The 12,788-nt window shown below is 67.9% G+C and overlaps 2 protein-coding genes and 1 long non-coding RNA gene across 3 annotated transcripts; 2 read left to right on the forward strand and 1 right to left on the reverse strand.

Annotated features, from left to right (window-relative positions):
- Positions 1-1,145: 1,145 nt before the first annotated feature.
- LOC113940332 (cell cycle checkpoint control protein RAD9A-like) lies at positions 1,146-3,632 on the forward strand. The gene is made up of 11 exons (XM_027631464.1): positions 1,146-1,236; positions 1,313-1,383; positions 1,474-1,608; positions 1,701-1,815; positions 1,898-1,997; positions 2,180-2,289; positions 2,373-2,479; positions 2,553-2,617; positions 2,701-2,802; positions 2,897-3,113; positions 3,255-3,632. The coding sequence occupies exons 1-11, from the start codon at positions 1,203-1,205 to the stop codon at positions 3,351-3,353; spliced, it is 1,155 nt and encodes a 384-aa protein (XP_027487265.1). The 5' UTR covers positions 1,146-1,202; the 3' UTR covers positions 3,354-3,632.
- An 83-nt stretch (positions 3,633-3,715) lies between these two features.
- Positions 3,716-7,571, reverse strand: LOC113940333 (serine/threonine-protein phosphatase PP1-alpha catalytic subunit-like). Its single transcript, XM_027631465.1, is given in 8 exon segments — positions 3,716-3,763; positions 3,765-3,842; positions 4,048-4,182; positions 4,817-5,040; positions 5,135-5,239; positions 6,453-6,683; positions 6,800-6,931; positions 7,481-7,571. Coding segments are annotated over 8 exon segments (993 nt in total). The 5' UTR covers positions 7,536-7,571; the 3' UTR covers positions 3,716-3,730.
- Positions 7,572-9,000: 1,429 nt separating this feature from the next.
- LOC113940331 lies at positions 9,001-12,617 on the forward strand. The gene is made up of 3 exons (XR_003525429.1): positions 9,001-9,124; positions 11,495-11,513; positions 12,440-12,617. It is a non-coding gene; the product is annotated as an uncharacterized LOC113940331 (long non-coding RNA).
- Positions 12,618-12,788: the final 171 nt, after the last annotated feature.

The raw sequence follows: 12,788 nt of genomic DNA on the forward strand, positions 1-12,788 counted from the left end.
GCAAACCATCCTGGGATTCTGTGGACAACCTATGGATATACCTGGCCAGCCCAGAATTTACAGCATCCCCCCCCCCCCCCCGCTGCAGAATCCTGGGACACCCCCAAAATCCATCCCTGGAAGTGTTCCAGGCCATGCTGGACAGGGCTTGGAGCAACTGGGTCTAGCAGAAGGTGTCCCTGCCCATGGTAGGGGGGTGTGACTGGATGGACCTCAAGGTCCCTTCCAACCAAAACCGTTCCAGGATTCTCCGGGATGCTCGGCCAGCAGCACCTGCAGCAGGGAGAGAGACCATTAACCACTGCACACGTGGGAGCAGCATCCTGCCCCCGGGAGGCAGGGATCAAAAAACCCCCGGGACCCCGGGGAGCACCGGCGCAGCTCCAGGGAGCTGTATCCCTTCCTGGAAAGCACCTGGAATGCGGGAAGGGGCGAGGGCACCGGGCGGAGCGGGCAACGCTGCGGGAGGGCAGCCCCGCCCGGGATGCGGCTGGGAATGAAGCGAGGGGTCAAGGGGCTGGGGGGAACAGGGAAGGAACGACCCCGGGGGAGCCCCGGGACGGGTCGGGAAGCCCCGGGAAGGACCCGGCGCGGGGAGCGGCGCCGAGGGGCTCGTCGAGGCCCCATTGGGCGAGCCGCACGTCACTCCGAGCGCCGACCAATAGCGAGTCGGGAGGGGCGGGATCTGCCCCCCCCCGGTAGCAGGGGGGGGGCCCCCCCCCCCCCCCCCCCGCGCGCCGGTCACGTGGTGCTCTCGCGCCGTGCCGTCACGCGCGCCCCCGGCGCCGACCAATCGGAACACGGCGGGGGCGGGACCGAGCGGCACTCGCAGCCAATGGGGAGGCGGCGGGCGCAGGGCGGGCGCGGGAAGCCGGGAAGGCACCGGCGGGGGTGAAGCGGCCGGAACCACCGGGAGGGGCTGGAGGGGGGCGGGGGAGCGGGCGAGACCACTGCGGGGCCGCTGGGGAGGGCGGGGAGCTGCGGGGCGAGGAGCGGGGAAACCAAAAACCCCGGGGAAGGGAGTGGGGCGGTGAGGCCGCGGGGCGGAACCACCGGGGGGGCGTGGTCTTTCGTGGCAGGGGGCGTGGCCTAGCTCGCAGGCGTCACTGAGGGGCGCGGTCTGCGGGGAGGGGGCGTGGCCTCCGCGCGGGGGCGGGGCCTGGGGGCGGTGGCGCGAAGCCCCCACGTGCCCGCCCGGTGCCATGAAATGTGTCATCGCCGGCGGCAACGTCAAAGGTGAGCGGGGGGCACGGGGGATGGGGGGGTCCCCCAGGCCCTGCCTCACCTCCCCTACTCACCCTCTCTTTCCCAGTGCTGGGCCGAGCCGTGCACTCCCTGTCCCGCATCGGCGACGAGCTGTACCTGGAGCCCACGGAGAAGGGGGTACGGAGCAGCTGGGGGAGCTGGGCAGGGCACCCGGGCCCCCTTCAGTGCCTTCAGGCAGCGCCGACACTGTGTGTGCGTGTCCCCCAGCTGTCCCTGCGCGCCGTCAACTCCTCCCGCTCCGCCTTCGCCTCCTTCCTCTTCGCCCCCCTCTTCTTCCAGCTGTACGAGCCGGGCGGCCCCGCGCCCCACACCGAGCGCTTCCGATGCAAAGTCCACATGAAGGTGCGGCCCCCCTGCCCGGGAACCCCCCACCCCCCGAGCTCCCCGTTGTTCTCAGGCAGGTGACAGTCCCTGTATCCATCCCCTGCCCACAGTCCTTCCTGGGCGTGTTCCGCTCGCTGCCCTCGCTGGAGAAGTCGGTGGGGAAATGCCTCATCCTGCTCAAGCACCGCGCCAGCCGCCTGGTCCTGCAGCTCCACTGCAAGTATGGTGAGTGCCAGGGGGGTGACACAACAGCAGGGACGTGCTGGCACCGTGTGCTGCCCCGCTGAGCCCGTGTCCCCACTGCCAGGTGTCACCAAGACACACAACCTGGCCTTCCAGGAGTGCGAGCGGCTCCAGGCCGTGTTCGACACCCAGCGCTGCTCCAGCCGCCTCTGTGCCCCGGCACGGTGAGGGGGGAACAAGGGGACACCACGGGGATGGCACTGGGGTGGGCAGGACAAAGGGGTACACCGGGGTGGGCAGAGGGGCATGAGGGCGGAAGGAAGGAGGGATCCTGGCCGGCCCCGTGGGATTTGGGGTGCTCAGCCCCCCTCCATGTGCCCCCCTCACCTACCCCCTGTGCCCCCAGCGTGCTGGCAGACGCTGTGGTCCACTTCCCCCCGACGCTGGCTGAGGTGACACTGGGGACTGGCCCCGGGGGCAAGATCAGCCTCCGGAACTACGTGGAGGACGAGGCAGGTGAGTCCTGTGGGCTGAAGTAGCCCCTTGTCTGCCCTGGGGTGCCCTCACAGCTCCCCCCCCCCACCTTCCCCTCCCATCAGAGCTGAGCAAGACGATGGTGACGGAGCTGTGGCTGGCTGAGGATGAGTTCCAGTCAGTGACCGTGTCCCCGGGCTCCCGCATCACCTTCTGCCTCAAGGAATTTCGGGTGAGTCCCTGCTGGGTTCCCCCAGCCCCGTGTTGCCCCCCAGCCCCCCCCTCACCCCCCACTTTGTCCCCAGGGGCTGCTGACCTTTGCCGAGGCCTCCAACCTGCTCCTCACCATCCACTTCGATGAGCCTGGCAGGTAGGAGGGGGTGCTGTGCCCCCCACCCTGTGCCAGCCCTGCCTCTGTGTCCCCCCGACCCTCAGCCCCTCTGTGCCCCCCAGGCCGGTGGTCTTCACCCTGGATGACACCGTGCTGGAGGTTCACCTGGTGCTGGCCACCCTCTCTGACCTGGAAAGCAGCTCCCTCCCCGCCCCCACCAACGGGTGAGTCCCACAGGAACCCCCCCAGCTGCCCGCAGCAGGGACCAGAGTGAACATTCCCAATCCTGCCCCTGTCTCCTCGCTCCCTCCCCATCAGTGTGTCCCACCTGCCCACCCCAGCCGACGACTTCGCTGATGACCTCGAGTCCTACATGGTTGCCCTGGAAACCAGTGCCTGTGAGGGGGCATCCGGGGGCCCCCCCAGCCCCACTTTCCCCCTGCACACCCCCCGGGCAGCCCAGAGCGACCCTGAGGAGCAGGAGGAGGAAGAGGATGAGGACGGAGCTGTGCCAGGGACCCCCCCTCACAAGAAGGTCTGGGATGGGTGTGCCTGGGGGCAGGGGGTGGTCACAGCCCCCTCCTGAACCCCCCTCACAAGAAGGTCTGGGATGGGTGTGCCTGGGGGCAGGGGGTGGTCACAGCCCCCTCCTGAACCCCCCCTTTTCTCCCCCCAGTTCCGCTCCCTGTTTTTCGGCTCGGTGCTGACTCCGGGGGGGCCCGGCCTGGCCCCCACCCAGGAGGTGCTGGCAGAGGACAGCGATGGAGAATGTTGAGCCCCGAGCCACTGCCACCCCCCCTTCCCAGCATCCGACCAGCACCACAGGCACCCCCCAGTGACCCGATTCATTACAAGTTTATTCCCCAAAAAATTCCTCCCGCCCCCCGCTCCGCTGCCACCCCAGGGCTGGGCTCTGGGCTCTGGGCTCCGGGCTCCCCCCTCGCCCCAGCACTCCCTGCCCTGGCACTGGACTTGCTTTGGTGGAGCGTGGCTCGAAGAAGAGGGGGGGGGGAAACAGGATCCTCCAAATAAAAAAACTTGAGTCGAAAGAAAAGCGACCTGATTCTGTGTGTGTGTGTGTGGGGGTGTGGGGTGGGGAGGGGGACAGGGGGGTGGGTGGGCAGCACCCCAGCCGGGGCGGCCTCCCACGGCTCATTTCTTGGCTTTGGCAGAGTTTCGGGGGGGGGGTGACGGGGCGCCCGGCGGGGTTCAGCCCACTGAACTGCCCGTACTTGCCCTTGCTCTTGTCGGCCGGCTTCAGGATCTGGGGGGCAAGGGGGAGAAACAGGTGAGGGGGGGGAAGAAACGGGTCAGAAAGGGGTGAAGGCGGAGAGAAATGCATGAGGGCACCACCCTGCCCCAGCTCCCCGCTCCCCTCCTGCCTGCAGGGCAGAACACCTCGGTGCCCTCCGCTCTCCCTCCAGCCTCCCCAGCAGGAATTGGGGGTGTCCTGCCCCTGGCCAGCCCACCTGGAAGGAGCACATGAGGGTCTCGTCCACGCTCATCATGGCGCCCGCGTTGTCGAACTCGCCGCAGTAGTTGGGGGCCGAGAACAGGGTGACGAGCTGGCGCTTGGCGAAGAACTCGTAGCCATCCTCCACCACCTGCACGAGGGGGGCACGCTGTGAGCACCCCCGGGGCAGATAACCACCCCCCCGGGACCACTGTGCGACCTCAGGGGCAAATACCCATCCCCCCGTCCTGTGGTAAATATTCCCCTCCTGAATATCCACTCCCCTGGGGTCAATACCCGCCCACTCAGGGCAAATTCCCATTTCCCTGGAGTAAATATCCAGATATCCAGGCCCCCAGGGCAAATACTGCCCTCCCAGGGCAAATACTCACTCCCCTGGGGCAAATTTTGACCCTCACGGGGCAAATGCTCACCCCCCCAGGGTCAATGTCAGGCAAATCTTCCCCCCTGGGGCCAATATCCACCTCCAGGCAAATGCCCAAATCCTGGGGTAAATACCCAAATCCTGGGGTAAAATCTCACCCCTCTAGGGTAAATACCCAAATCCCAGAGTGAATCCCCCCTGAAATCCTGCCTACACACTCACAACAACCCCCCAGAGTCAAGTGGGCAAGCACCCCCTCAGGACCCACCCCTGGAGCACACACCGCCCCTGGGGGGCAAATCCTCGGGGTACACACGCCTGCCCTACACCCGACCCCCACTGGGCACCCAAAGCCCCGCTCCGGGGGCCCTCCCCAATATTTTGGGGGTCCCGGAGGTACCTGGTGTGCCCGGCAGATGAGATCCAGGTCGTGCTTGTGCAGGAACTTGGCCACCACCTCGGCCCCGAAGGTGAAGGAGACGCCGCGGTCGTTCTCCCCCCAGCCCTGCACGTCCTTGTCGGGGTCGGACCAGAGCAGGTCACAGAGCAGCCCCTGATCCGGGACGTCCGTGGGCCGCATGATCCGCCGGATCTGCTCCATGGACTGCAGGTCTGGGGACAGCCCTGCGGGGAAGGGGAGCCCCCGGAGCTCAGCACGGAGATCCCGCCCCTCCACAGCCCCCCACCCAGATCCCTGGGAAGGGGTTTCTTCTCCCACCTCCGTGGCAGCAGAAGATCTTCTCGTCCACGATGGCGGCGATGGGCAAACAGTTGAAGCAGTCGGTGAAGGTCTTCCAGAGCTTGATGTTGTATCGCCGCTTGCCTGGGGGGCACAGTGAGGATCTGGGGGTGTCCTTGGGGGACAACGGGCACCTAGGGGTGTGTGGGGCTCCCAACAGGGGTTTTAGCCCCCCAGGTGATGCACAGGCAGCTGCCCCGAGGTCCATCAGACCTGGCAGAGCTCTGGCTGCACAGGGACAATGGGGACTTGGGGGTGTCCTTGAGGGACAATGGGGACTTGGGGGTGTCCTTGAGGGACAATGGGGACTTGGGGGTGTCCTTAGGAGAGCACTGAAGTGGGTGATGGGGGGCACAGGGGGACAGGGTGGGAATGGGGGGGGGGTAGGAGGACACAGGGCTGGACAAAGGGGTGGCAAGTGGACACTGAAGTGGCCAGGAGGACACAGGGATGGCAGGGGGATATTGGGGATGGCCAGGGGGATCCAGGAGGACAGGAGGGGGTGGCAGGAGGATGTGGAGGGGGACAGGAAGTCAAGGAGGGGCAGTAGGACGTGGGGTGGGCAGGAGGACAATGGGAGCAGTGGATGAGGTATATGGGGGGTCAGGGGGACAAGGAGGGGTGGCAAGAGCATGTGGGGGGACAGGAGGACCATAGTGGGGCAGGGGGACAACGGGGGGGCAGGAGGACATGGGGAGAGGGCAGGAGGATGTGGAGGGGGACAGGAGGACATGGAAGGGGACAGGAGGACACAGGGGTGGGCAAGGGGTGGCAAGAGGATGTGGAGGGGGACAGGAAGACAAAGAGGGGCAGTAGGACATGGGGTGGGCAGGAGGACAATGGGGGCGGTGGATGGGGGACATGGGAGGCCAGGGGGACAAGGAGGGGTGGCAAGAGGACACGGGGGGGTGGCAAGAGGACATGGGGGGGCAGCAGGATATTGGGGTACAGGAGGACACACAGAGGGGGCAGGAGGACATGGGGGTGGGCAGGAGGACATGGGGAGGGAGCAAAAGGATACGGGGTGACAGGAGGACAACAGGAGTGGTAGACAGGGGGACAAGAGAGGGTGACAAGAGCACATGAGGGGGCAGGAGGATACAGGAGGGCAGGAGGTGGCAGGAGGACAAGGGGGTGGGCAGGAGGATATTGGGGGGGCAGGAGCACATGGGGGAGGGCAGAGGGGGCAGGAGGACTACCCTGGTCACAGCTGGGGTGGGACAGCACTGGGACAGCAGCAGGTGAGGGGTGCATGAGGACAGCTGGGGGGCTTGGGGGGCCCAGCCTGGGCACTCACACTCGTCGTAGAAGCCGTAGATGCGGTTGATGCTGGCACACTCGTGGTTGCCCCGCAGCAGGAAGAAGTTCTCGGGGTACTTGATCTTGTAGGCGAGCAGGAGGCAGATGGTCTCCAGAGACTGCTTGCCCCGGTCCACGTAGTCCCCCAGAAACAGGTAGTTGCTCTCAGGGGGGAAGCCCCCGTACTCAAAGAGCCGCAGCAGGTCATAGTACTGCCCGTGGATGTCACCTGAGGGGGGGGGGGACAGGCTGTGAGTGGGACCCCCAGCTCCCCACAGCCCCCCTGCCTTCCCGCGGGCAGCACAGGGCTGTGCAGGACCCCCCACCCACCCAGCCAGCCCTCACCGCAGATCTTGAGAGGTGCCTCCAGCTCCAGCAGGATCGGCTGGCTCAGGAAGATCTCCCGGGATTTCAGGCACAGCCCCCGGATCTCGTTCTCCGTCAGCTGCACGTTCTTCCCTGGCCGCGACCCTTGGACTGGCCCCCCACCCCAGAGAGCAGGGTCAGGGACCCCTAAAGTGCCCCAGGAACCCCCCAGGAACCCCGCCAGTGCCTCAGGAACCCCGCCAGCAACCCATCTCTAGGGGACCCCCCTTATATTCCCCAGCCCCTCCCGCCGGGATACAGATCCCTTAGGAACTCCCCCCATATCCTCCGGGCTCACTTCCAACCCCCACAGCCCTTGGGGACCCCCCCATATCCTCAGGTTCATCTCCAGCCCCCCACACCCCTTGGGGACCCCCCCATATCTTCCAGTTCGCCCCCCCCCACTCCCTCGCGGGGGTGCAGACTCCTCAGGGACTCCTCCAGCCTTCCAGACCCCTTGGGGACCCGCCCCAAACACCACCCGGCCCTGACCCCCCTCCCCAAAAGCACCGCGGCCTAACACCCCCCCCCCTCCCCCGCCAGGCCCGGGCCGGGAAACTCCCCTCCGCGGGGTTGGGGCACGGCCCGGGCGGGCCCCGGGGGCCTCCGCGGGCGGACGGGGGGCAATCCCGGGGTGCAGGGGCGGCGGGGACCCCTCACCCTCCAGGAGGCGGCTGATGATGGAGTCGAGGTTGAGCTTCTCGGTGTCCGCCATGGCCGCCCGCGCGCCGCCACGCCCCGCGCGCCCGCCCAGAGCGCCTCCCCCCCGCGCCCGGGGGCGCCCCCTGCCGGCTCGGAGGAGTCACCGCGGCGCTTCGGTGGCCCCCTCGTCCCGGTGTCCCGATCCCAGCGCCGATGGGGATGGGAGACGGGACAAACATGGAGGGGAGCGGGGCGGGGAGCCACGGCGGTGGCATAGAGGCAGGAGGACACCCGTGGAGGTGGGACATGCGTGGCAGATGGAGAAGCCGGGTAAGGGGACATCCCTGGATAGGGGGACATCCCTGGATAGGGGGACATCCCTGGATAGGGGGACACACCGGGAACAGGGATACCCCGGGAAGGGGGACATCCTGGGAAAGGGGACATCTCGGCGAAGGTGACATCGCGGGAAAGGGGACATGAGGGACGACGGGGACTCGCATCCCGTTCCTGGGCGGGCAGAGACCGAGTGGGGGAGGCAGCCTCGGGGTAGGTGGGGCTCCCCGGGACTGCGGTCCTGGGGACACGGAGGGGACACGAGGGGATATGGGCACTCGTATCCTAGTCCTGGGAGCACAGGGATAGGAGCTGGGAGGAGTTAGGGGCAGATCAGGAGGGACCAGGGCAGGAGTGGGTCCCCAGGAGTGGGGTCAGGGTGACACGCAGGGGACACAGAGGGACACCAGGGGACACCACGACGCCTGGCAGAGCTCGGGGAGGTCCCCGCCCCGGGGCCTTGGGGACACCGTCGGGAGCAGCACCGGGCGGTTGCCGGGAAGCTGTTGCCACCCCGGGGACAGCCCGAAGGCCGGGCTCCCGCTGGGGACACGGAGGAGGGTGACACGTTTGTGCCACGGCTCGGGCAGGGTGGCAGTGCCAGGGATGGGGTCCTGCCTGTCCCCTGCCTATCCCCCTGCCCACAGTGGCTGTGCCATGCCGTGCCATGCTTCCCCATGCCATGCTGTGTCCTGTCATGCCATTCTCTGTATGCCACGCCAAGACATGCCATTCTCCTGTGCCGTGCCATGCCATTCCCTGTGTTCCACTCCCTGTGCACCATGCCGTGCCGTGCCACTGCCCACATGCCATCCCCTGCCATTCCCTGTGCGCCATTCCAGCCGTGCGGGTGCGGTCGGGAATAGCTCCCGGGGCCTGCCCCGGTCCTGACATTTCTGCTCCGCGGTGTCAGTTTTACACCCGGCCCTGGGTGACCTCGGGCTGGCCCGGTCCCTGTCCCCGGTCACTTGTCCCCTACCCCCATCCCTGTCCCCGTCCCGTGTCCCAGTCTCGCTCCCTGTCCCCGTCCCCCCGCGGTGCCATCCCGGCTCCGCAGCCACGGGCCCCTCGCTGTCCCCTTTTCCTGTCACCCCTCTCGGTCCCCCCGGTCCCTCCGGTGCCCCCGGTCCCGCCCCGCCCGGGGCCGCCCCGCCCGGGCAGGAGGCGCCGCCGCCACCGCTGGGACCGGAGCGTCCGGGGTGTGACAGCACCGGGACAGACAGACAGACCCCGACAGACCCCGACAGTGCAGGAACCGGAGCGGGCAGAGCCACTGCCGGGGTGTGACAGCACCGGGACAGACTGACACCGCCACTGCCACCGCCGGTGGGTGCTGGGTGGGGGTCCGGGTGATCCGGGGGAGGGGTGTGTGTGTGTTCTTGGGGGGGTGCTGGTGTAGGGAGGGCAGGAACAGCGGGGTGCAGGCCGGGGTGTGTGCACGTGTGTGTGTGTGCATGTATGTGTGTGTGCACATGTGTGTGTGTGCACGTGTGTGTGTACAAGTGTGTGCACGCACATGTGTGTGTGTGCACACGTGTGTGTGCACGTGTGTGTGTGTGCACATGTGTGTGTGTGCACATGTGTGTGCACATGTGTGTGCGTGTGCACATGTGTGCGTGTGCACATGAGTGCGTGTGCACATGTGTGTGTGTGCACGTGTGTGTGCACGTGTGTGTGTGCACATGTGTGTGTGTGCATATGTGTGTGTGTGCATATGTGTGTGTGTGTAGGTGTGTGTGTGCATATGTGTGTGTGTGCACATGTGTGTGCGCACATGTGTGTGTGCACGTGTGTGTGTGTGCATATGTGTGTGTGCACATGTGTGTGTGCACGTGTGTGTGTGTGCACGTGTGTGTGTGCATGTGTGTGTGTGCACATGTGTGTGTGTGTGCCTGTGTGCACATGTGTGTGTGCGCCTGTGTGCACATGTGTGCGCATGTGCAGGTGACACGCTGCAGGTGACGAGGTGTGGGTGACAGGATGCAGGTGACAGGGTGACAGGGTGTGTGCACACGTGTGTGTGTGTGTGTGTGCACAGAGCGGTGTGACAGTGCAGGTGTGCAGGTGACAGGGTGAGGGTAACCAGGTGTGGGTGACAGGGTGCAGGTGATGGGGGGGTGTGGGTGACGGGGTGCAGGTGACAGCGTGGGTGACAAGCTGTGGGTGACAGGATGTGGGTGATGGGGTGACAGTGACAAGGCTGCAGGTGATGGTGCAGGGGACAAGGTGCGAGTGACAGTGCAGGTGACAGCGTGGGTGACAGGGAGCGGGTGACAGGGAGCGGGTGACAGGGAGCGGGTGACAGTGCGTGCAGGACCCGGCGGCGCAGCAGCCGCGCTGGTGGCCCCGTGCCTGCCGGTGGTGGTGGCGGTGACAGTGACACCGCAGGCAGCTGGAGATAAGCCCGGGGACGTGCGTGTTGGCAGCTCCGCCACGCTGGGGACAGGGGGCCGGGGCGGGGGGGTAGGAGGGCGTGCCCAGCCTGGGGACACAGGACAGGGGGACAGGGACACCCCGGCGGGCTGAACCACGCCCCGGGTCCCGCGATGGCAGCGTGTCCCTCCCTGGTGACGGGGACAGGGACACGGGCAGAGGTGCCAGCGCCTGGCGCGAGGTGGTAGAGGGGACAATGGGGCTCTGTGTCGCCTAATCCGGGGCACGGGGCCGGGGGTTGGCACCCCGGGGTGGCGCGGGGGGGTGTTTAAAGGCCAGACCGGCCGGTGTCCCCTGTGCCAGTTGTCCCCGAGCCCTCGTCCCCTGCGCGCTCTCAGGCCACGGCTCCCACCCCAAGGTACCGGGGGACACGGCTGTCCCAGCTTGGGGACCGCAGGGCCACCTCCCGGCTGGGGGTGGAGGGGGACAGGGAGGTCCCCAGGCTGGGGGGGGGGCGCGGACCCGGAGGGACCCCGGTGGCTGCCCCGTGGATGGGTTTTGGGGGGTTCTGGTGCCATGTCACCGAGCAGTGTGTCCCCCAACCCTGTTCCCGGGTGCCGGCCACCCCTTGGGGACACCCCCCGCCGTGTACCCCTGAGGTCCCGGCACCCCGGGGGGCGGGGGGTGCCTCGGTGAGTGGCTGCCAACGGGCACCGTTCAGCTCCGTGCCTCAGTTTCCCTCCGTGCCAGCTCTGCCGGGCACCTGCTGGGACTGGGGACACCCTGGGGCCGGGGACACCCCGGGGACTTGGGTCTGCACCCCCAGGGCACCTTGGCACCCCCGGGGCAGGGGGGGTGCCCCCGGCTGTGCTGAGCTGGCACGGGATTACACTAATCCCTGGGCGGGCTCAGCCGGAGGTGCCGGGGCCACCGGGGCTGGCACCGAGGGGAAAACCCGGGGCCACCGTGACTGGCACCGGGGGGTCAATCTGGGGCCGCCAGGGTGGTCAGCGAGAGGACAAGCTGGGGCCACTGGAGCTGGCACAGAGGGGTCAACCTCGGGACACCAGGAATGGGCACTGTGGGGCTGGCACTGAGAGAACAAACTGGGGCCGCTGGGGTTGGCACCGAGGGGACAAGCTGGGGACACCGTAGTTGGCACCCAGGTGTGCCCCAGGAAGGGTGCCAGGCTCTGGGGGGTTTTGCGGGAGGGGTCCTCCCATGGGGGGCTCTAGAGGGGTCTCCCAGCACTGGGGAGGGGTGGCCGGGGGGGTGGCAGGTCCCCAAGGAGCCACGCTGACTCTGCCTGTCCTTCTCTTGCAGCCCCTCTGTCACCAGGATGGTGAGTGGCCCCCGGGTGGGGGGTCCGGGCGGAGGTGCGTGCCCACCCCGGGGACCCCGGCGGTGCCGGGCACTGGCGCGGGGCAGCGTGGTGTGCTGTGCCCACCCTCCGCGTGACCCCGCGGGGACAAGGGGACGCTTTGTCCGGGAGCTGGTGGCCCCGGCGGCTGGCACTGCCCCGCTGTCCCCGAGGCGGTGGCGCTGTGCCCGGCCCCCCGCAGCCCCCCCGGCACCGTGACACCCCCACCCGCGGGTGGCAGCGGCGCCCGGTGCCCCCACGCTGCGTCTGCACCGTGTCCCCCGTGCCCGCCCGGTGTCTGCCCCCGTGACGACTCCGTGCCACACCCACGCCAGCCCCTTAGATCCCTGTCCGCCCCTCAAACCCGAGCCACACCCTTGCCAGTCCATGGCAACCCATTTAGCCCCGTGCCAGCCCGTTAGCCACGTACCAGCCCCTTAGCCCCGTGCCAGCCCCGTGACAAGCAATTAGCCCCATGCCAGCCTCATACCACCCCTATGCCAGCCCTTCAGACCTGTGCCAGCCCCACGCCAGTCCCATGCTAAACCACCGGCCCCATAACAAACCCTTAGACCCGTGGCAGCCCCACACCAGCCCTGTGCCAGCCACGTGCTAGTCCCTTAGTCCCATGCAAGCCTCATACCAGCGTGATGCCAACCCGCTCGCCCCATGCCAGCCCTGTGCCATCCCTTTGGCCCCGTGCCAACGCCATACCAGCCCTTTAGCCCGTGCCAGCCCCACATACCAGCCCCTTAACTCCATGCCATCCACCTAGCTCTGTTCCAGCCCCATCCCAAGCCCATTAACCCCGTGCCAGCCCCGTGCCACCCCCTTCTCCCAGTTCCAGCCCCGTGCCACCCCCTTCTCCCCGTGCCAGCCCCGTGCCAGCGCGGTCCCTGCTCCCGCAGCTCTCGATGGCCCAGCCGAGCCCGGAGCGGGTGCCCAGCCCCGCGGAGCAGGAGTGGGCAGGGCCCGAGGCGCTGTGCCCAGGTTGGCTGGAGGAGGAGGCCCCCGATGGCGACGTGCCCGGGGACAGCGGGGACCCCGACGGTGCCACCCACGCCTTCGAGCGGCTGCAGAGCGCCCTGTGCCAGGAGGGGCTGCCCCCCACGCTGGACTGCTCCGCGGAGCCCCGCACGGGTGGGAGGCACGGGGGCACGGTGCCAGGCTGGGGACACGGGGGTGGCACGGGCTGGGGTGGGGGAACGGCGCCAGGCTGGGGACACGGGGGTGGCAGGGACTGGGATGAGGGAATAG

Source organism: Corapipo altera, unplaced genomic scaffold (assembly GCF_003945725.1).
Source record: "Corapipo altera isolate COAL_440 unplaced genomic scaffold, ASM394572v1 132822, whole genome shotgun sequence".
NCBI classification, from domain to species: domain Eukaryota; kingdom Metazoa; phylum Chordata; class Aves; order Passeriformes; family Pipridae; genus Corapipo; species Corapipo altera.